Source organism: Crinia signifera, unplaced genomic scaffold, assembly GCF_055691185.1.
Source record: "Crinia signifera unplaced genomic scaffold, ASM5569118v1 HAP2_SCAFFOLD_119, whole genome shotgun sequence".
Classification (NCBI taxonomy): domain Eukaryota; kingdom Metazoa; phylum Chordata; class Amphibia; order Anura; family Myobatrachidae; genus Crinia; species Crinia signifera.
In genome coordinates, this window is record NW_028142012.1 from 202,018 (window position 1) to 225,922 (window position 23,905).

The 23,905-nt window shown below is 50.0% G+C and overlaps 1 protein-coding gene across 1 annotated transcript in view; it reads left to right on the top strand.

Moving 5' to 3' along the window:
• The window catches only part of LOC146052752 (uncharacterized), a 90,373-nt gene extending 67,389 nt beyond the window's left edge, over window positions 1–22,984 (top strand). Inside the window, exons 4-5 of the mRNA XM_083167941.1 lie at window positions 21,273–21,954; window positions 22,776–22,984. Coding sequence (XP_083024067.1) covers window positions 21,273–21,954; window positions 22,776–22,984 — 891 coding nt within the window. The remainder of the gene's footprint in view (window positions 1–21,272; window positions 21,955–22,775) is intronic.
• The last annotated feature ends 921 nt before the right edge of the window (window positions 22,985–23,905 follow it).

The following is a 23,905-nucleotide window of genomic DNA, read 5'->3' on the forward strand; positions in this document are numbered from 1 at the left end:
TGCACATTGTACTTGCCCAGCTGATGAGCACAGTCTCTGCTTCCCCCCGGCCAGCAGCTCTCCTCATAGCACAGTTTTTCTTCCCCCGTCAGCTCTCCTCCACACACAGCAGTCACGTGGGTGGAGTTCAGCCTTCGAGGAAGTACACGCTGCATGTGCAGCTACAGTATCTCCCCCTACTGTCAGCCAGCCCGGCCCCAGCGACAATCATTGATGGTGCAGTGGTAATATAAATGTAAACCTCCCAAAACAGTGGTAGTGCAGTGGTATTCTAAAAAAAACGCCCCACAAATCATTGGTGATGCAGTGATTATATAAATGAAAGCCTCCTAAATCATTGGTGGTGCAGTGGTATTATTAAAAAAAAACGCCACACAAATCATTGGTGGGGCAGTGGAAATATAAAGAAAACCCTCCCAAATCATTGGTGATGCAGTGGTATTTGTTTAATATACTTACCAGCCTCAGAGGACTTCGCAGGCTGTCCCAGGCTCTGTGCTGCTGGCAGGCTGCTTCTCTTTCCCGGGCTGTAGAAAAGAAGGGCGGGGATGGACATCGATGGTCGATGTTTCTGAAACATCGATGTTTTTCTTTCGATGTTAGTGTTTTTGCCATTTAATGGTGACCTTCCGATGTTTGTCACTATCGAATGCTAATCATTCGATGGTGTACCGATGGTGGCTTATTTTTTGTAATTCCCAAAAGATATGCCTCCCCTGGCTGCTGTGTCTGTGTCAGGGAAACTTCCTAGGTTCGTTGGAGGCTGACTTTCTCTCTGCTTCCCTCCCTCTCCCTCTCTATGGTTGCTATAGCTGCTAGGCAACAGGGCCCACTGCTAGTTCTAATTGTCTCTCACTGACTCAGAGGGCATTATTCTGATCGGTGCGGATTTTCCCGCATGCGGACGGACCGCCGATGTTGATCGTCTGCGCATGTGCAGAGGTCACTCTGCGCATGTGCAGGCGATTTCGCCGCACGGATTCTTTATACGCCGCACAGGGGGCGTAGAGGGGCGTGAGGGGCTACTTATCCTCATTACCCTATGCATACGCCCCGCGTTTCTGGGGCGTTCCCATGCAAACGCTGGGCGTATGCATGGTAATGAGGCCGTGACGCGTGGGTACGGGGCGGGCATCTGACATCGCCGGATGTCAGCTGCCCGCCCCCATACATGATTTCACACGGACAAGTGTCCGTGTGGTCTTGTGTGGCGGGACTTGGTGGAGCGTGCGGCCCTGCATTCGATGTTCGGCGACCATCGAATGCAGGGGCTGCTCCCAACATGTAGGAGGCGTATCCCCGTCCAATTTCATGCGGATCGCCACATATCCGCGTACGGACGGCAGGTGGCGATCCGTATGGAAGGCGGGGATTCGCCTGCACGGTCGTGGCCGCATATTCTGATCGGGCCGCACCGATCAGAATAAGGCCCAGAGAGCCAATCAGAGCACAAACCTCACCCTGCAGCGCCAGTCACTCAAACAGCAGCAAATTTCACAGACACACTAAGCTCTGTAGGAGACAGTGACGTCACTGAATGTTATACCAGCTCAGGCAAGCTACAATAATAATAATAAGAACACAATACAACTAGCTGCAGATATTTGTGAATGTCAGTCACATAAAACACTCATTAATAAACTGCATTAGTATTACCAGGCAGCAACCACTATATGATCATTAGTGAAGTGTTGGTCAGAGATTGTCTGTTTCTGTCAAATAGTGAGGAACAATATACACAGTCCTGGGGTACCAGTGGAATGAGCCAAGCTAAAGGTGCCCATACACTGCTGTGACGATTACTTGCTGTTAAAGTGTTAATAATGTGTACAAAATTAATATATATCATCATTGGGCATTGTGTGAATATTATATATGTATATTATACACACAATGTCCAGTGATAAAGTAATATGTTGCTCAGAGCCTGGGCCCTGCCACCAAAGCCAATTACCACCATACAAATGGCGATACAGGCTTTTGCGCATGCGCTAGTCATATAACTAGTTTTCACCATCGAATACTTTTGATGCGATGGTTAGTTACCATTGCATCGAAAGTTTCAATGGTGGAAGCACTGCCATCATTTGATGGTTGGCTTCCGATGTCCATCCCTAGGGGAGTGGCTGGCCCGGGAGATCTCATCTGCATCACATTGCAAACAGATAGGAAACCTCAATACAGGCATCCAATCTACACTATATCTGAACAATCTGCACTATATAGACTGGGCTGCCCTGTCTATCTGATTTTCGATTTCTGCTGACACGGGGGCGCGCATCGGGATAGGATCTGGATCGCAAGGGTTAAAAACCCTTGCGATCTGCATGCGATCCAGATAAGATTCTGACTATATAGTCAGAATCGTAAAGAGATTGTACCCGTGTGTACACAGCATCAGTTTTATTTTCTAGCCCCTCGGTATTATGGGGGCTGTAGTCATTCTGTTCCTCAAATGGGTAAGCATTGGAAGAGAATCACTACAAAGGCCACAATGCTGTGCTCCTATAATTCCTGTTGGCTGATGAATTCCCAAATCACAGGTGCTCACCAGATGGATTTCCGCCCAGACAGGTAGGGACCAGGGTCGGGGAGTCGGGGACTGTCTGTGCTGCCTGCCGCAGCTGCGGTCAGGTGTGGTTAGCGACTGTGTTAATATTAGAGTGCGCCGCCGGGTGCTGTGCTCGGAGAAATAGCGGAGCCGCTGTCATGAAAATGGTCACAGCATCCTCTGCACGTCTTTTGGTCGCAGGGATTGCTGGGACTTGTAGTAAAACCTCTGTCGGCAGCCTCCACCGTGGTATGTTATCCCCTGCTGTAACTCATAGATACCACATTGCCGTAAATGTAATGTGACACATTGTTGAACCCTTGTTTGACTCGATATAGAACTAATAGTGGTCAATGTAAAACTATCAGAAGTATATCTCCCCGGCCTATATCATAAAAATAGGTTTCATTATGGAAGTTATCGCTCTTGGCACAGTATAGCAGTTTAGCTGATGCTGGTTCAGCATAAGGGTGGGGACCACTACCATCAGTGCATTGTGTATTGCATCTGCATTCTATAGATAGTTAGCTTGTGAGCAGGGCCCTCCTACCTCTATGTTGGTTTGTTACTACCCAGTTTGTTTTATCACTGTCTCCTATTGTAAAGTGCAGCATAATATGCTGTGCTATATAAGAAATTAAATAATAGTGTTTTTATTATTACTAGGAGTCAAGTCTAAGGTCTGGGCTCTTTGCCTGCCTTTTGCATGTGGGAATGGTGTGGTAGGGGCAGAACATCTGCAACACAAACATGTCTCCATGATATTGCTAAAATTCTGCAGAGATGGCACCGATGGTAGTGGGCCCCAGGTTCAGAACGTGTATCTCAGCTGTGTTATTTTGGAATGCTCTGCTGTACTGTATGTCTGAATGCATTTGGCTGACACCAGCTTTGCATGTGTCATGGCCACGGAAAATGTAACAATGCTTGCTGTTGCTGCAACACATTGTGGGGGGGTGTATTAAACCAGAAATGCTTTCAGGGATTTTACCGCATTTTCAAATGTACTAAAGCCCAGGCAAAGTGGCTCCAATTCGAAAGTTATTGCTAGCCTATGAGCTGCTTTCCCCATATAATACTATTGGAGAACGAGTCACTGATTCTACATCCAGTCTGTGCATACACACTTTTTTTGTAGATCTCCAATCTGCATTTGCTGAAACAATCTACTGAAAGGAGGGTACTTGTGTATTATCAGGATGCCCAATTTGCCTACATACGCCGGCGTAGAGATCGCATCGCGTGTGATCACATGCAATGCGATTTAGCACACCTCCACTATGCACGTCACCCCGAAGCGAGGCGAGCGCACGCGGAACGTGTCCTCCTGACTTTTCATACCCCCACTATCCATGTCAGCGCGGAGTTGATTTTATAAAGTGTGGTGAGCGCACGCGGAATACATGTAAAGCAATCTGCGTGCACTCACCACACTTTATAAGATCAACTTCACACCGACGTGGATAGTGGAGGTATGAAAAGGTCGGGAGGAGGCGTTCTGCATCCCCTCGTGGGGCACGCTGCGCTCGCCATGCTTTGGGGTGATGTGGTTAGTGGGAGGGTGCTAAATCGCATTCGGGCATGGTGCCTCGCTGTGCTCGGCACACTATTCTATTCTCCCGCCACACCCTAGTGGATGGTAGGGCATGAAATACCGCCTGTCGGCACATGTTGGCTCAAAAAAATTGAAAACAGCATATTGACCTTTTGACTGTCGACCTTGTGTTTGTCAACCTAATGATGCTGTTGATGAACCCCATGTCGACCTTCCCCTTGTCGACCTAGTGACCATATACCGACTTGGAATACCTACAGTAATGATATCCAGTTATAGGGCGAGTGAATAGTTGGAAGTGTTTCTGCCATCGACAATGACGTTTGATTGTATGTGACCATAGCTTGTGAACCATCAGTGTTCTTTGTGTGTACATGTGCAAAAGAGCAGTCTTGCCAGGTTAGTGTTTATCCCTCTGGCGTATTACATTACAAAACATTGGGTCAGATTCAGAGGTACATTGGGACAGATGTATTAAGCTTTTGAGACAGGTGCCCCTGGAACTATTAGATATCAGCGTACCTGGATCAGACGACGGCTATGCACTTGGGAGTCTTCACGGCCCTTTCTGCAGATGACACACCTGCGGCAGGGGATGGAACACCCGGGGGGAGAACCCACCAAAAAGCACAAAACAACCACAGCTGGCAGCAACTGATATTTATTAAATGGAAAAATACTGCACGGTTGCTGCGGCTTTCTCAATGAAATATAATAACATCACACTTACAGTACAGACTACACAAATGAATGAATAAACATCCCTGCAAAACACTCTAGGAACCAATGACGACCTCAGTCCGTATCAAAGGTCAGACTGCTTTGGTCATGAGCAATTCTACCTACGGTACCGTAAGGCTAAAGGATGACACATAAAATAACAATAACGATAATGACAGTTAGAAAAATGCGACAATCAAATTAGAATAAAGAGAGCTGTAAATAAGATGAATATTACAAGAGGATGCTGAACTGTTTCAATAAGGGACGTCCACCAGAGGGCACCATATACCTTACATATACATTACAGTCTCGGATGTGAGTAAGTGTTCCTAAACTCAAATAAAGGTCCCACGACGTTCAATCCTCTGGGTGAGCAACGGGCCTACCTAAGTATGCACACTATTAATAAAAGGCTACGGCAAGATAACGGTCCCCTTAGGGGTACAGGCGAGTCCCCGCTCCCTGGGTGACTCCCTGCTAGTACTGTGGCAACTTGTTGCTAGGGCTGGGCTTAACCGGGCAGAGACCCCTTGCTATTGGGTCAGTGGCACAGGCCAGTGTCTTCTTGATTTAAACCCTGCAGCGAGGCAATGTCCCAGTGAGTGGGTATGGCCGGGCAGACCCCCAGTGGCACAACAGGGCGGCAGGACTGTTAATTAGGTGGGAGTCTATCTTCCCCCAGGGACTCTTATGAACGGGGATAGTACTGAACAAGGTCTCCGGGAGGGGGGCTTGGGCTCACAGGGGGCCGGCTAGGTGGGTGGCAATGAATACCTGATCAATCGGCTTCCGTTGCCGGCTCCTGCCAGTATCGATACGGCTCCCGGCTTCTGGGTCTTTGCTCTGCTCCCACAGGTCGACGGGGGTCACTGCAGCTTCTCCTGTCCCGCGGCGTCAGCAGCATCTTCTCCTCTAGGCGCAGACAGCATCTTCCCTGGACTCCGACAGTCTTCAGTGACGCGACCCGGCGCTCCGCTCTCCGCCCGCTGTCACTCACTTCGGCTGGGGGTGTCTTCTCCTCTCTGCTGCTCCCGGTCTCACCGCTGGGACTCCTGCTGCTGGAGACTGCTTCAGCTTGACACGGCGTCTCTCACAGCTCCCCGGCAGCGTCGCACAGCAGCTGTCAATCACCGCCGCTGAAGCGCTGTCCTTCTCCGGCTCCCTGCACGCTGGTTCACTTCTCCGTCTTCTGCTGCGCACCGCTCTGCTAGCAGGTCAGTCACCACTCTCTTGGTTCTTCTACGGGGGCAATCTGCTTTCTCCTCTTCTGCCCCTCACGTGCGCCCACTACTCACTTAAATCACCTCCTCCTCACCCCCTGACCTCCCTCTTCGCGCCAGTGGTCAGCCAATCCCTGTGAGACCAGACTCCTTTCACGTGCAAGGGAGCTGGGTGCACACTTGGGATTTAACTTAACCCTTTCTGTACCTGCAACAGGGAGAAGGGTTCTACAGGTAGCCTATGCCACCAGTGTTAAGTTCCATGTAGGTTGGTGGGTGCAGGGCTACAGTGGGGTGCCACACATCCCCTTGCTAGAACAATGCGTGTCCGCACGCAACAGGCTAGGGCTTTGAATCCAGGACCAAGTCCTTCCATCGTCCATTGTGGAGAATTAACGGTACAAAAAAACATATAAACAAATACATACGTGTCATGAACAAAGTCAAATTATTCTCGTTAGCGCGAGGGCAGAACGCCTCTGGTGCGGCGCTCTGACCTCCTGACACCGATTACATTTGGTACAGCCTCAACATGAGCAACGTTTGGCACTGGATTTGGCTCTTCAATAATGGGTTCATCTTCCAACGACCCTGGAGCGGCGCTCCTGACCCTGAGATTGGGAACAGCATTTCCCAAGAACATCATCAACTTAAAAGGGTTGTTGAGTGGTACACCCCCCCAGGAATCCCATCCCTCTGCCACAGAGCTTTCTGCTTCCTGTAGTGTGGGCTCCCGTTCTGCGGAGGTACATAATTTCAGCTGGTCACGAGGTACAGTGGCGATTCGGCCGTCTTTCGCTTGGATTTGATACGAATATGAATCACCTGATGGGATGGTCACAAGGGTGTACGGCGTATCCTCCCACATCGCATCAAGCTTGCTAGTTCGACGACTTTTCTTCCTCCACACTCTGTCACCCACTTGCAACGGGACTGGCCTTGCATCGGAGTTGTAGTCTCTCTCTTGGCGGGCATGCACAACCTCCAGGCGCTTTCCCACGATCTGGCGGGCGGTCTCAATGCGGTGTTGATGTTCTTGCACCCACTCGGTGTGTGGGGCACTGGCTTCGCCGAGTTCTGGGGTCAGCTCTAGATCTTTGGGGAGTTTACCCTGCCTCCCGAACATCAAGTAGAAGGGTGTGAACCCCGTTGAGCAATGTTCTGTGTTGTTATACAGATAGGCCATGTCTGGAAGAAGGCGGGGCCATTGGGCCCGATTCTCAGCGGAGAGGCTTCGCAGCATCCCGATCACCGTCTGATTGGCCCGCTCGCACAGGCCATTCCCCTGCGGATGGTAGGCCGTAGTTCTGAGTTTGCGACATCCGTACATCTGGCACAGTTCGTGAAAGAGTTGAGACTCGAATGCCGGGCCCTGGTCTGTCAAAACTCTGTTGGGGTAGCCGTAATGATGGACAAAATGCTTGATGAAGAGCTCGGCTGTGGTTTTCGCGGTCAGGTCACGGGCTGGGACCACCACCAGGAAGCGGCTGTAGTGGTCCATGATGGTGAGGGCATACTGGAAGCCGCTGGGACTGGGCTCCAGCTTGACGTGATCCAGCACTACAAGTTCACCCGGTCGACTGCTGGGTATCGGATGTAGAGGATCTTTCTGAGAAGACTCGACCGGGCGTTTCAGGCTGCACCTCACGCAATCTCGGCACCACCTCTCTATATCTGGGCGCATCCCAATCCAGAAGTACCGCCTCCTCAACGTGGCTTCAGTCTTCTGGGTGCCGAAGTGGCCCGACTGGTTGTGGTAGGCCGTGAGTAGGAAGTTGGCTCGTTCTCTTGGCACCACGATTTGGTAGACAGGCTGGTGGGTCCCAGGATCAAGGCTGGTGCGCACAACGAGTCCTTGTTGGAGGCTCAGGCGGTCACGATGTCTCAGCAGTTTGACCAGTTCGGGGTCGGCCTGAGCCCTCTGCGCCTTGGTGAGTCGCTTCTGTTGAGCGAAGAAGATCTTTCAGGCCTCTGATCACCGAACTCCCTTCCTGTATCTGCTCCCAATCAAATCCCAACTGGTCACTGGGGTCCGACTCAGGAGAGGCGTCCATAGCGGCCACTACGGGATCGGAGGTGACAACCGCTCTGCACTCCTTGGGTTGCCTGAACACCGGGGTCTCAACATCTTAAACAGGTCTTGCTCCTCTTCCTCAACATCTTCAGTGGGCAGGCGGGATAGAGCATCTGCGTTGCCGTTGGATTTGCCACTTCGGTAGACCACGGTGTAGCGAAAGTTGGCTAGACGAGCCATCCATCTCTGCTCCAGTGCCCCCAGTCGGGCTGTCGACAGGTGGGCCAGGGGGTTGTTGTCGGTAACTATCTCGAAGGGAGTGGCAACCAGATAATTCTTAAACTTCTCCGTCACCGCCCAGATGAGAGCGAGCAGTTCGAGCTTGAAGGTGGAGTAGTTCTCGCTGTTCCGCTCCGTCTTCCTGAGGCCCCTGCTGGCGTAGGCAATAACCCTCTCCCTACCATCCTGGACTTGCGAGAGCACAGCTCCCAGGCCTCGGTGGCTGGCATCAGTGTAGACCCGGAAGGGCTTCTCGTAGTCAGGATAGGCCAGGAGGGGCGCTTCAAGCAGGGCCTGCTTGAGCTGGGCAAAGGACGCCTGGTGTTCACTTGTCCAGGAGACCCCGGACATGCTCCTTTTCTCTTGACCCGACTTGCCACGGAGTAGTTCATGGAGGGGCGCGGCCACCTTGGCGAAGTGTTCGATGAAGCGTCGGTAATAGCCAACGAATCCCAAGAAGCTCCGCACGTCCTTGACAGTCCTGGGTGCTGGCCAGTCTTGAACCGCGCAGATCTTCTCGGGATCCGGCTTCACTCCTTCAGCACTGACTATGTGCCCAAGGTACTGCACTTGAGGCTTCAGGAGGTGACACTTGGATGGTTTCAGCTTTAGGCCACATCGCGTCAGCTGCACAAAGACCTCTTCAAGATTCTTCAGATGGTCCTCATACGTCTTGGAAAAGATGATGACGTCATCCAGATACAGGAGGACCATCTCAAAATTCCTGTGGCCCAAACAGTGCTCCATGACCCTTTGAAATGTAGCAGGGGCGTTGCAGAGCCCAAAGGGCATCCGGTCAAATTCAAAGAGGCCCATGGGGGTGGTGAATGCTGTCTTTTCCCGGTCTTCGGGGGCCATCGGGATTTGCCAGTACCCGCTGGTCAGATCCAAGGTGGAGAAGTAGACGGCAGTCTTCAGGGCCGTCAGCGACTCTTCAATCCTGGGCAGAGGGTACGCGTCCTTGTGGGTGACTGCGTTTAGCTTCCTGTAGTCGACACAGAAGCGAAGGCTGCCGTCCTTCTTCTTGACTATGACCAGCGGGGCGGCCCATGGGCTGTGGCTCTCCTTGATCACGCCGGCCTCCTGCATTTCCCCAAGCATGGTCCTCACTGGCCGGTACATGGCCGGTGGAAGCGGCCGGTGTCTTTCCTTAATGGGTGGGCTGGATCCGGTAGGAATATGGTGCTGCACCCCTTCTGCACGTCCGAAGTCGGCTGGGTGTTGGCTGAACGCGCTGGCATTCCGGCAGACGACCTGAAGGACGCCCTCACGCTGTTCTGTTGGGGTATTGGAGTCGCCAACCTGTATCTCCTTCCACCACGCGGTTTCAGTTGTAATCAGGCTCGACTGACCCACCACGGCTTCTGGTTGGGCTTTCGGCAAAGACTCTCCAAGGATATCCTGGAAATCAACCAGGACCACGTTCGCCACTGTGCAGTGTCGGAACAGCCGCACCGGATAGCTGTGCGGGTTCAGCACGCGGACGGGGACTCTCCCACGCTCTACTCTGGCTAACGTCCTGGCCACGGCAAAAGGCTGCTGTCCCTCGAGGTCACATGGTTCAATGACTGCATCATAGTCTCGCCCACCTGGGCCAATCCTGGCCTTGCACCAGATCACGTGTTCGGCATTGGGCCGCAGAAGGATGGGTTGTCGGTCGGTGATCCTCGCCTTGCCCACTTCCCCTTGTGAGTTGGTGAAGCGCTTGTGCCCTTCGATCAGGCGCACTGTCTGCTGCATGGCTCTTCGCTCCTTCGGGGCGGCAGCCCGCATCTCGATCCGGAGAGCTTCCACCAACTCGTCTGGGCAATTCTTCAGGACGTTCATTCCCAGGATGACCGGGGGTAGATGTTCGTTGCAGGTGGACGTGACCAAGCAGCCCTGACGTTCTAGTCGGGCATCTCCAATGTTGAGATCTGCTTCCCAATAGCCGCTGAACTCAATTGGCTGTCCGTTACTGGCCAGCAGACTAAGCCACGGGGTCGGGGGTGACACTATCTCTTCCTCTCTCCAATAGCGTTGAAACGCATCCAGTTGTATCGTTGTCACCTGGGACCCGGTGTCCAAGAGAGCTGCCATTTCCACTCCGTTCACCTTGATCTTCAAGTGGGGGCACTTGCCAACGAACTGCGGCCACCACTCTTGGGTTGGCGGACCTACTGGCGAGGTTCCTCCCGAGGGTCGGCCCCTGGCCTCGGGGTTGAGTCGTTTAAAGGCTGTTTGTCACACTCTCGTTCGACATGCCCGCTGAGTTTACATCGGCAGATGGGCCTTCCTTGGGCATCAAACTGGTCTGTGGAGCGCCTGCCCGACCTTCGTGGGATGTCCCACTGTCGCCTGCCTCTTCCGCCTGAGTCACGTTGCCATCCTCCTTGACGGGTTTCATTCTGTTCCTTTCGCATGTCCCGTAGCTCTCTCATCATTTCTGTGACTGCCGTGGTGAGGGTTTCCATTTGATTCGAAGTCGCCTGGGCTTGTTGTGTTACTGTGGGCTTGGTCTTTCTGGGTTCAAATCTTGGGAAGAACTGGGCTTGTTCCACCTCATCATCCTCCATTCCCGCTGACGCAGCTCCACCTTCTTCATCGACATTCTAATTTAACCCCAGGATGGTCAAGGTGGTTTCTTTAAACTCCGGGAAGGTGCAGTCGGGTTTCTGTCGCCTCCACATTCTCAGCTGTGACCTAATTGCCTCTCCTCGGGCTCCTTCAATGAAAATGTCGATCAGCGTCTCATCCACTGGAGTAACGTCTTTTGGGGTTCTCGCTTGAATGGCCCGCATCGCTTCCTGCAGTCCTATGGCGAAGTCCCGCAGGGTCTCTTGAGGCTGCTGTTTCCGAGCATACAGTCGCCGTTTCAATTCTGCAGCGGATTGTGCGTTGAAGATGCCGGCCAGCTTCTTCAGTATGCCGTCAGCTGACTTCCTTTCCTCCGCCGACCATGACCGGACCTCTCGTCGCGCCGCCCCTTTCAGCTGTCCAATTACCATTCCCACCTTCTGTTCTTCGCTGGGGCTGTACATCAGGAATGTGTTCATTAACCCCTCCTTGAACTCTCTGAAAGAGCTGGTTCCAGGCGTGCGGGAGTCTCCGGAATATGTTGGCATCCACGGTGCCCCAAAGAAGTAGGGCATGGTGATTTGAGCCGCTGGAGCCATCGGTGTATCTGGCAGCCTTCTCCTGCCTTGTACTTGTTCTGCCGGCTGTTGCTGATTAGGTTGTTGCTGGTCGAGCTGTTTTTGGTCGACCTGCTGTTGGTCGACCTGCTGTTGGTCGACCTGCTGTTGGTCTCCTGCGTCCGCTGCGTTCTGTGGCTGCAACATCTTCGCCGTTCACAGAGGTCTTTGACAATCCTGTTTGTAGACGCCAAGTTGAGACAGGTGCCCCTGGAACTATTAGATATCAGCGTACCTGGATCAGACGACGGCTATGCACTTGGGAGTCTTCACGGCCCTTTCTGCAGATGACACACCTGCGGCAGGGGATGGAACACCCGGGGGGAGAACCCACCAAAAAGCACAAAACAACCACAGCTGGCAGCAACTGATATTTATTAAATGGAAAAATACTGCACGGTTGCTGCGGCTTTCTCAATGAAATATAATAACATCACACTTACAGTACAGACTACACAAATGAATGAATAAATATCCCTGCAAAACACTCTAGGAACCAATGACCACCTCAGTCCGTATCAAAGGTCAGACTGCTTTGGTCATGAGCAATTCTACCTACGGTACCGTAAGGCTAAAGGATGACACATAAAATAACAATAACGATAATGACAGTTAGAAAAATGCGACAATCAAATTAGAATAAAGAGAGCTGTAAATAAGATGAATATTACAAGAGGATGCTGAACTGTTTCAATAAGGGACGTCCACCAGAGGGCACCATATACCTTACATATACATTACAGTCTCGGATGTGAGTAAGTGTTCCTAAACTCAAATAAAGGTCCCACGACGTTCAATCCTCTGGGTGAGCAACGGGCCTACCTAAGTGTGCACACTATTAATAAAAGGCTACGGCAAGATAACGGTCCCCTTAGGGGTACAGGTGAGTCCCCGCTCCCTGGGTGACTCCCTGCTAGTACTGTGGCAACTTGTCGCTAGGGCTGGGCTTAACCGGGCAGAGACCCCTTGCTATTGGGTCAGTGGCACAGGCCAGTGTCTTCTTGATTTAAACCCTGCAGCGAGGCAATGTCCCAGTGAGTGGGTATGGCCGGGCAGACCCCCAGTGGCACAACAGGGCGGCAGGACTGTTAATTAGGTGGGAGTCTATCTTCCCCCAGGGACTCTTATGAACGGGGATAGTACTGAACAAGGTCTCCGGGAGGGGGGCTTGGGCTCACAGGGGGCCGGCTAGGTGGGTGGCAATGAATACCTGATCAATCGGCTTCCGTTGCCGGCTCCTGCCAGTATCGATACGGCTCCCGGCTTCTGGGTCTTTGCTCTGCTCCCACAGGTCGGCGGGGGTCACTGCAGCTTCTCCTGTCCCGCGGCGTCAGCAGCATCTTCTCCTCTAGGCGCAGACAGCATCTTCCCTGGACTCCGACAGTCTTCAGTGACGCGACCCGGCGCTCCGCTCTCCGCCCGCTGTCACTCACTTCGGCTGGGGGTGTCTTCTCCTCTCTGCTGCTCCCGGTCTCACCGCTGGGACTCCTGCTGCTGGAGACTGCTTCAGCTTGACACGGCGTCTCTCACAGCTCCCCGGCAGCGTCGCACAGCAGCTGTCAATCACCGCCGCTGAAGCGCTGTCCTTCTCCGGCTCCCTGCACGCTGGTTCACTTCTCCGTCTTCCGCTGCGCACCGCTCTGCTAGCAGGTCAGTCACCACTCTCTTGGTTCTTCTACGGGGGCAATCTGCTTTCTCCTCTTCTGCCCCTCACGTGCGCCCACTACTCACTTAAATCACCTCCTCCTCACCCCCTGACCTCCCTCTTCGCGCCAGTGGTCAGCCAATCCCTGTGAGACCAGACTCCTTTCACGTGCAAGGGAGCTGGGTGCACAATTGGGATTTAACTTAACCCTTTCTGTACCTGCAACAGGGAAAAGGGTTCTACAGGTAGCCTATGCCACCAGTGTTAAGTTCCATGTAGGTTGGTGGGTGCAGGGCTACAGTGGGGTGCCACACTTTAACAAGAGATAAACCCCCAGCCAATCACCTGCTAACTGCCATGTTACAGCCTGTGTTTGAAAAAAGTCAGTAAGGAGCTGATTGGCTGGACGTTTATCTCTCCTTATCACCCTTGCATTTATCTCTTGTTAAGGCTTAATACATCTGCCCCGTTGTGCCAAACAAGCAATGAGTGATTGACACTGTCACTTACTGCTTATTCACTAATAGAGAGCCTTGAGATGCCAACTAGTATGACCTGACCAAAGTGTCTGTCACTTTGTCAGCCACTGCTACCGGGTGTCAGCAGCAGTGGTACCAGTGAGCCAAGCCTGAGAGGAGACAGGACCAGCTTAGACTCCTGATACTGTCTCATTGTCAGTAACAGCTGCCAGCGTGTCAGTGTTAAGCACCAATGTCACCAACAATTTTGACGATTGATAGTTAATGCAATCCCCGCCAATAATGCAATCCCTGCCACAGCTATTTATATCACTCCACCCTTATCTGCCCAATCTGGTGGGAAAAACTATTTGGTAATGTATGGGAGCAAATGACAATCACCCAATCTTAAGGAGTGTAACCAGCTTTACTCTCCTACCCCTTTCACACAACCTAATTTCCCGGGTTGGGACAGCAACTAGCGCTGGTGTGTAAGGTTCCCGGGCCAAAATCCTTGCAAAAATTGCCGGGATTACAACCCTGCTATGGAGCAGGGTTGTTCCTGGGTTCAACCCGGGGTCCTGGCCAGTGTGAAAGGGATAGGGGGTACTTACCCGAGTTGCCAGTCCTCGGTGTGCTGTCAGGTCGGGGATCCACACAGGCGGCGGGCGCAAATGACAGGAAAGGAGGTGTATGAAGATGACGCAGCTCTCCTGTGCTCTCACTGCCCCCGGAGAGCTGCATCATCTGCACCCACCGTCTGACCTGTCATCTGCGCCTGCCGTCTGTGTGGATCCCCGGCCTGTACCGAGGTCCAGCGACAGGGGTGAGTACTCCCTGCCACGAGCACGCCTCCTCCCTGCCTCATTCCTTTTCCCTTTACACACCAGAAAATGCAGGGACTTTTCTGGTGTGAAAGGGGCCAACCCAGGAATGGCCAGGCATGATCCCTGGGCCATATTCTCGGGTGGGTCCCTGCATTTTCTGGTGTGAAAGGGGTATCACAGAATGTATGGGGCAGTGGACTTGACTGGGTCTGCCTACTGGCTAAGTAGCACTGTGAGTGTGACATGCAGAATTAAAAAAACATTGGTACTTGCATGGGTTTTGGGGACTGCTATTAGCATATTAAGGCTGGCATAAAGGCAGAAGAGTGGCATTGGAAGTGCTCTTATGCTGGGTACACACCAGGACGACTAGGGCCCGATCCCCACAATCTAGATCCAATTCCGATCAATTGGATGTAGATTGTGTGCTGATTGGGCCCTTTTCTGACCTGGTGTGGACCGATACCGATCCGATGCCGGTCCCGCGGGTCGGTCGTTATTGAGATCCTACCTGCTGCAGGTAGGATCTCAATGACGACCATACAGCCGGGTGCGGGTCGCCATCGGATCGGACCCGCTCACGGTGCACATCGTGAGCGGGTCGTGCCCCCCCGCGTCACCGTGAGCGGGTCGGACGAGACACTGACGACCCGCTCACGATGTGCATCGTGAGTGGGTCGTCCTGGTGTGTACCCTACATAACTGGTTGCCCAGGGGGGAGAAAGCACCTACCCCTGAGTCTGTCCCGTGTGATTCATGAGTTTATCATGTTTTTTTTTTTTTAAACAGACTTACTTGACCATCCCAGTCATACTTGACCATCCCAGTGGGCATGGAGGGAGAATACGAGCCATACGATGGGATGGCGTACACTACAACGGTGTCCATGTCGACATAGACACCAAAAAAGCTTGTGTTAACCTTCATGTTGACAATTTGCTTGTCGACCTCTTGGTCATGTCAACTTAATGGTGTCAACCTTTTTGATGTGTCGACCTGTTGATTGTCTACTAATAGTGGTCGACCTTTTGATTGTCAACCTAACAACCCATACCCCTATGGCATACCTCCCAACTTTGTAGCTGCAGAAATAGGCTGCACGAGCGTCCAAAAAGGGGGCACGGCTTGTGTAAATGAGGGGCGCGGCTTGTGTAAATGAGGGGAGCGGTTTATGCAAATGAGCCATGTCCCCATTTTCGGCCGGGAATAGACACTGTGCAATTCTGTCAAATTGGGGGGGCTCCCAACTGGCACACCCCCCCCCCCCTGCAGCGGGACACCTCCGGCCGCGGGTGGGACAGCGGGACAGGACCCGGTAATCGGGACTGTCCCGCTGAAATCGTGAGTGTTGGGAGGTATGCTATGGGGATGGTAGATTTCTACTGAGGGGCACTGATGCACATGTGTTGGTTATTCTTCCACATTACTCACAGTTACTGTACTGTTTTTTCAGATTTTTGGTATATTTAATGTTTACAACTACTGCATTGCAAGTGTTCTTTCTTCAGTGAGCTTTCATAGAATATAAAACTAGTAAGACAATTTGGATATCAAACAAGATAGAAATAATGTGTACAGTTTCTCCTAAGCTAATGTGTCATTAACTTTTTAACAGATGACCCAGTGATCGGTACGTAAACATCCAGCTTCCCAATTTAACCATGAAAAATTCAAGTAGTAAAACTAAGAATGACAAAGAAGGCAATACAGTAAATTCCAAGCCAAAGAGACACTGCAGAAAGACAGAAAATGATTCTCCAAAGGAGTAAACCGCTGAGCGCCTGATGCCCCTCACCAGTCAACAAACCTTGAACCCAAAGCACCATCTCCTCCCCTTCTTTCCCCTTTTGTAACCTTCCGCTTGTACCTGAAATAACCAGTCGGAGTCTAGTATTTTTGGCGAATTAAATGGTCACAATTTATTAACTTGATTTCAGATTTACTGTTACTTAATTTGGGTGGCAAAGATAGCACTGCGGTCCACCAGCCCTTATCAACTGAATCATGTAACCGCCTGGGGGGCCGGGATCCCCTTCTCGCAACTGACGACCTGTACCCGTGGGTGATCCCGTTTTGCCCCCCGACGCCAGGCCTGGCGCCCACCTTGGCTGGCCCGCAGTACTTCCGCCAACGCTAGGTCCTAGGACCGTAGCCCGCCACCCTACCGTGACCCTACCTCGCCCTGGACTCTAGTCTGATGGTTTTTTCTGTCCCCTAATGCCTGCTGGTGTCCTAGTCCCCAGCTTACTCTCTGCCCAGATGGCTGTGACCGAGCTATGTTCTTGTCCATACTGTGCTCTGACCTTTGTTGCCTGTTGTTGTGGTAACATGGGTTGTGGGTGGGAGTGGCCTGTAGCAAGGGTTGCTAATGAATCCCTCACCATCTTGCTCACCTCATCTTCACAATCTGCCATAAGTGAGGAGGACAGGTTAGACCTTGCAGCTGAGCCTGCGGTGCTGCCTCCCTAAAGGATTCGCATTTTCCCCTGGAGAGGGCATCGGCTATTTTGTTGTCTACACCTGGCACGGAAGTTAATGTTGTGTTGCAGACACCCCAATACCAGGTGCCTTATCAGTTTAATCGCTGGCGGGGAGGAGGCCTTTCCTTGTTGACCGCCTGCACCAGCCCAAGTTGTCACACCAGAAAGTTATCTCCTTGTTGGCTAACCTGCTGCCCCACAATTCCACTGCTACTATTATTGGGAACAGCTCCAGAAGCAGCAAGTTCTTAGTCAGCCCCTCCTCTGCCCAGCTCTGGGGCCACAGTGCAGCGCACCATTCTCCCTCTAGGTAATCTCCGAAGCCCCATGACCTCGCTGCATCAGTGTATAGTTGCAGCTTCTTGTTTGGCACAGGCGCTGCCAGCCGGATCCTTACTCCATTAACTTTCTAGAAAAAGGTTTCCCACATGAGCATGTCTTCTCTAATCTCTGCAGTTAACCTAAGTGATGCCCCTTTTCGTCCCCGCTGTGGCCCTTTCCAGTTTTCGACAGAAGATTCTGCCCATAGGGATCATCCTGCACGCAAAGTTTAGTGACCCCAGCAATGATTGGAGCTGTTTTAGTGTCAATTTCTTTGCCCTTGCGTGCTCGCTAATCTGCCCCAGGATGTTGGACACCTTGTCTTCTGGTAACCTAAACGTCTTGTCTGAGGTGTCTATTTCTATGCCTAGGTAGGAGAGCCTTGTTGTTGGTCCTTCCGTTTTTTTGGTTGCTATTGGTACCCCAAATGTGTGGAATAGTGCCTGGGTGGATTTGAGCAGCTGCTCGCGTCTATCGGTATTAGCCTGGCCGACCATTAGAATGTCATCCAAGTAGTGTGCCATTGTCTTAATGTCTGTTCCGGCTTCCACACACCAGTGCAGAAACGTACTGAATTTTTCGAAGAAAGCGCATGAAATGGCGCAGGCCATTGGTAAGTATAGGTCAATGAAATAACTGCCCTCAAATTTGAGGCCCATGAATCTTTGACTCTGGGGGTGAAGCAGAAGGAGCCTGAATGCTGATTCGATATCTATCTTCCCCATAAGGGCCACTTCCCCGCATCTGCGCACTATTTTGAGAACGTCCTCAAAAGACTGGTAAGCCACGCTGCACTGCTGCTTTTCTATAGCATCGTTTACCGACCCTCCTGCGGGGTATGACATGTGCTGTATTTATATGAATTTTCCAGGCGTCTTTTTTGGTACTACCCCCAAGGGGGACACTACTAGCTGCTGTAAAGTGGGTTCCTTTTCCAGAAACTCTGTATCTTCTTTGTTGTGGTACCATCCTAGCCATTTTTGCATGTTTTTAGTTGTATCGGGGTTGCTGCCTTACTTATTGCGCTGATGTCCTTCTGTTTTAGGCACTGTGTAACCGCCTGCTCTCTTGTAGCCTTACTTTGCTGGGTGCCCTTTGCCGCAGTGTCTGCATGCGTGCCTGTATTTGCAGTACTGGCCCCTGGTGCTGTATGTGCTGTTGTATGTGAAGCATTATTGGGGACAGCTCCAGTAGCAGACCCTCCTCTTGCCTGCATGCCGGGTACCTCATACCTCCTCCCTGCTGGCCTTAACTTGTTCTTTCCTGGGGCCCCATGAATGGCCATGCTAGCTTCACCCCTCCTTCCTGCATACTACGCATTCTGCATTGTCGTAGCACAGTGTCCGTCCAGGTCATCAGCCTGCCCGCCTCCTCCGATCATTAGGCATCTGCATGTGGAAGAAGAAGGGTTGCACTGCGAGGTGACATAAAACATGTTAGTTTGTACTGTGTGTAAATACGTTGGACCATGCAGCCTCCCAAACCTGAGCAATAATCCTATAATGCCTCCTCCATGCATTCTCCTTTTTCCATTTCTTAAACTGCCTCTATCCATATACAAGTGACTGAATTTGCGCTGATAACTACCCCCATGGAATTTGTAACGTCCCCTTAAGCCCCATTGGCATTAGACACTTCACTAAGCTTGTTCCGTAAATAGTTCATTACCTTTGTTCTAAATGACCATGATAGGGAACTTGTACTAAGCTTAAACAGAGAACCCAATTTCCTAATGAAAATTGGGGTTGTTAAACTGCTAGCATGTTGTCGAAGGGGCTGTTATCCCTTGTATTTGCATAAAGGTTAGAAGATTTAGCCACCACCTTGCTGGCAGGTGCACTGTGCATATGTCTGCTTGCACCCTTCTGATACCTGTCATTATTGCAGCTATGATGGTTTACTACCCAAGTTACATAAAATGACATAGCTTTTCTTATAATTATTTTGCTTTGCTTATTCCATGTCAGAATTTCCAGCACATTCCTCTTAATTGGCAAGCTAATGCGCACTGAGCAGTTACCTGTACTGTGCAGTTTATTTATTGATTTATTAACAGATTCTTATATAGCGCAGCAGATTCCGTTACAGTGTCTTATATAGCACAGCAGATTCCATTGCGCTTTACAATTGTAAACAGAGATAAAACAAACTGGCTAACAACAGCTAGACTTGGAGGGAACCTTATGCGTACACCCATTTTTATTTATTTATTTACTTATTTATTTTGCCTTATCTGTTAAAGGATCCATCTACCTTTGCACCCAGCATCAGTAATATTTCTTCCATGCGAAGGCCATGCATGTACCGCAAACTTAGTTGCTATCAGACTTATGGTTCCATCCCTGTGCCCTTATTAATAATACCCATTACATATTGCGCAGCGCTTTACAGAGAATATTTGAACATTCAGTCTAATACTGAAGTAAAATACTAAACATGCACAAACATAATGAATTCACTTATTGATATCATGTACTACCATTATGATTGTACATATAACATGTAACAATGAAGTTACTATTTTGTATGCAACACAATGTTATACTTCTGAATGCAGCTTAATCTAACCTGATACAATATATCATTCCCCCATTCAGCGACATCTTTCTAATACTGTATAATATAATCCTATGATGCCTTGCACGCTGAAAAATGTGCCACCATATTCATTCTCCTGCCTTATAATGCATTAAATTAACATTATAAATATACACTTGCAACCATGCATTCCCATATTTGCCTTCTGCCTCTTACATTATTGATTAGCCGTATCTTAATAACGCTGCTACGCAATATTATATTATGTTACTGAAAAAACAATTCAGTTTTGCCAACATTTATCTGTACAAAACTATGCATTTGATTTTCATTGCTAGGCAGCTTGATTCATGGATCATGTTGGGAGGAGTAGATGCAGGGTGAAAGGCGATATCATCTCTATCAAAGAAAATCCCCCCTGCTATGTCATGTAAACAAGCCCTCAGTAATTTCATTAAGGGGGGGGGGGGGGGGGATCATGAGACTTGTTTTAAACTTACTTGTCTCCATTGGGCCTAATTCTCTGCTGCTTTGCTAAAGGTTGCAGGGAGTATAATCTTAAATCCCTTATATATATATATATAAAGTACTTATATTTTGGCCTTGTCCCTTGTAGTAACCTCCTATTAAGCAGCATTGAACTACTCCTGCCCTGAATGCCAACTGTACTGTTAGGTAATTGGTGTACAAACCCTATAAGGTGCCTTTAGTCCTTAGGGGAAAGTTGCCCAAACAGCATGTGGTATTACTGAGAGAGGACAGATGCATAATAAGAGAGCAGCAATGGCAATCCTGCCCACTGTGACCAGGCAGAACCAGAACCTCTGTGACCAGGCAGAACCAGAGCCACTGTGACAGGCAGAACCAGAACCTCTGTGAACAGGCAAAACCAGAGCCACTGTGACCAGGCAGAACCAGAGCCACTGTGACCAGGCAGAACCAGAACCTCTGTGTGCTACATTCACTATTGAATTCATAACATACATTGGGAGTTTGTGACAGCCGACTATAGAGGGTGGCAGGGTGCCGAATAGGAGATTAAGTAAAAGAATAAGAAGGAATACTTGTAAATAAATATTTCCAGATACTTAGGATAATTTCTGGTTCCTTGTTCTTGCTGCTGGATGATCCTTGCTGGGGTTGCTTCTGAGTGTAATGACCCCCATCCTCCCCCCTTCCTTAAGTATGGCCTATCCCCTGAGGAGGGGCCATTTACCTTTTGTTCTTCATCTTATCTTCCCTCTTGCTTTAAGCTGGCACCTACCCTACCTGCCTTCCCCCCTGCAGCAATTATGTCTCTTTTTTGTGCGGCACAGGCTGAGCGTTTATACTCATTCGTTGCTATTTGCAGCTCATTCTCTTTTACCGCACAGGAAGCTCTCTCGCATAGGAAAGGCTGTGAATGAAAACTCTGATACAACAAATACATGCACTAAGGATCAGGCTAAGTTTTCTTGTGAGCATTGTGCGAAACAATTTAACAGAAAGCCAAACTACATGGGGCATCTGAGAACTCACACTGGAGAAAGGTCTTACATATGTAGTGAATGCGGAAAATGCTTTACACAAAGCTTCAGTCTTTTTAGGCACCTGAGAGTTCACGCAGAAGTTAAACCCTACACTTGCTCAGAATGTGGGAAAACCTTTACACAGAACGCACATCTTATCACTCACACGAGGATCCACACAAGTGAAAGGCCCTACTGCTGCAGAGAATGTGGCAAACATTTTGGCAGCAGTTCAAACCTGGTAAAGCACAGGAAAGTTCACACAGGAGAAAAATCGTGGCATTGCACTGTGTGCTGGAAGACTTTTTCCTGCAGCACACAGCTTCGAGCGCATTTTAGGGTCCATACAAAAGAGAAGCCATATATGTGCAGTATGTGTGGAAAAAGCTTTAGCAGCAGCTCCAACCTGGTTACTCATCAGAGGGTTCATACAGGAGAAAGGCCATATGTTTGTACAGAGTGCGGCAAACGCTTTACCCAAAGCTCCGCACTTTTACAGCATCATAAAACTCATGTCAAAGAAAGACCCTGTGTGTGCCCCGAGTGTGGAAAATGTTACACAGATGAAACCAGCCTCGGGAGACACCAGAAAATCCACACAGATGAGAAATTATTTACATGTTCGGAGTGCGGAAAAAGTTTCAGTGGCAACTCCGCATTGGTTAGGGCCCCATACACTATACAATTTTGGGACGATTTCATCCGATTTCGGCACTTTGGGCCAATAACCGGATGAAATCGCCCCAAAATCGCAGGTGTGTGATATATGATCCGATCCGATGCGCGGTCCCGTGCGCATCGGACCGGATCAGGGAGGTCGGACGGTCAGCACATAAGATCATCCGACCTCCCTGTATGCTATGCATATGCCTGCCCACCTGTCAGGCATATGCATGCAGACACCGGGGGGCGGGGGAGCACGGCGGGCAGACACACTGACCTGGCCGGCATGCTGTGATAACAAATAGCAGCGCTGCCGCTGCGGGACGGGACGCACAGTGGCGGCTATTAGATTTTTAAAATACCTGTCAAATGACCGGCCGTTCTGTGATTGGCTGAGAGCTCTCTCAGCCAATCACAGAACGGCCGGTCATTTGACAGGTATTTTGAAAATCTAATAGCCGCCACTGTGCGTCCCGCAGCGGCAGTGCTGCTATTTGTGATCACAGCATGCCGGCCGGGTCAGCATCACTCGCCGCACCCGGCACCCGCCGGGAACTCATTTGTGAGCCGCCGCCCGCCCCCACTACTGCCGCTGCCCGCCCCCACTACTGCCGCCGCCCGCCCCAACTACTGCCGCTGCCCGCCCCAACTACTGCCGCTGCCCGCCCCACTGCTCCTCACCGCCCTGCAGCTCCCCATTTGTTTTACATGTGATAAATCGCAAGCGATATGTGAGCCTCCCGGGGAGCTGCCGGGTGACTCACAGGAGAAGTGGGTCCGACCTGTCCTAAGGACAAGTTGGCCTAATGTATGGGGGCCTTTAGACATCAACGTGTTCATTCGGGGGAGAGGCCTTATACCTGTGCTGAGTGCGGGAAAACATTTAAACACAAATCTACTGTTGTAAGGCACAGTAAGGTTCACATGGAGGATATGTCTATTGTTTGCACAGACTGCCCAAAAATATTAAATGATGGCTGGAGCCTTTTAATGCACAAGAAGACACATAATGAAGAAAAAGTTAAATAATATGTTTAATTGGTATATATGCTGTGGTTTGGCTTTCCTACTTGCCACACTCATATAAAGTATGTGATAATGCTTTTATTGTAGATGTTGCCATGCCCTAACAATGAATACATTCATTTAAACATGATGCTCCATCGACCATAACTATTTACTGTCCGTTCCCCTCAGTTGTTTCTGCTGTAGTTTGGCCCTTCTCCTTAGTGTATATGCTGATATACCATACATAAACACTCACTACCAAAGCCACGTGTTTTATAACGTGGCTACTGCACTACAAGTATGTATGCTCTGCATCCATCATTTAAAATGCTGAAAAACATTTTAATCCCAATCAAAATAAATTAGCAATCTATTGTTAAAAAACTTTAGGACACATTTCACTAAAAAATACATTAGTAGCCTAGTGTCCTGATCAAATGGCAGGTAAATGTTTGGAAAAGAGTTGCTGCGTCTATATGTAAGATCTGACAAATAACTCTGAGTTTGTATTATTTACCTTATCACATTAACTAATGGTGAATTGTACTGTATTGTCTCCTGGCCCTCAGTTTAAATAAGTAACTTACCAAGTGAAATGGGCAAATGACTATGGAGAACTGGATACACCAATGTTTCTTGGTCCAATTAAGGTCCACCACATACAAGTGTTTTGTTTTTTGTTTTTTTTTGGGGGGGGGGGGGAATCTAAAATAAATAAAAGCAACAATATCTAGACGGTCTGATAACAGAATCAGCAGACAAACTCTGACTGATAGGCGAAAAGATAGGTGCGTAAAGGTATCTTTACATGCATCCAGGTCACACCTTGTATTGATCAAAATGGTATGATCCCCCACACAGATCCCTCAAAGATAAATGCATACCACACTCACTAGTGAATATACTGTACTGTGCATAATGGAATCTTTTGCTTGACATAAA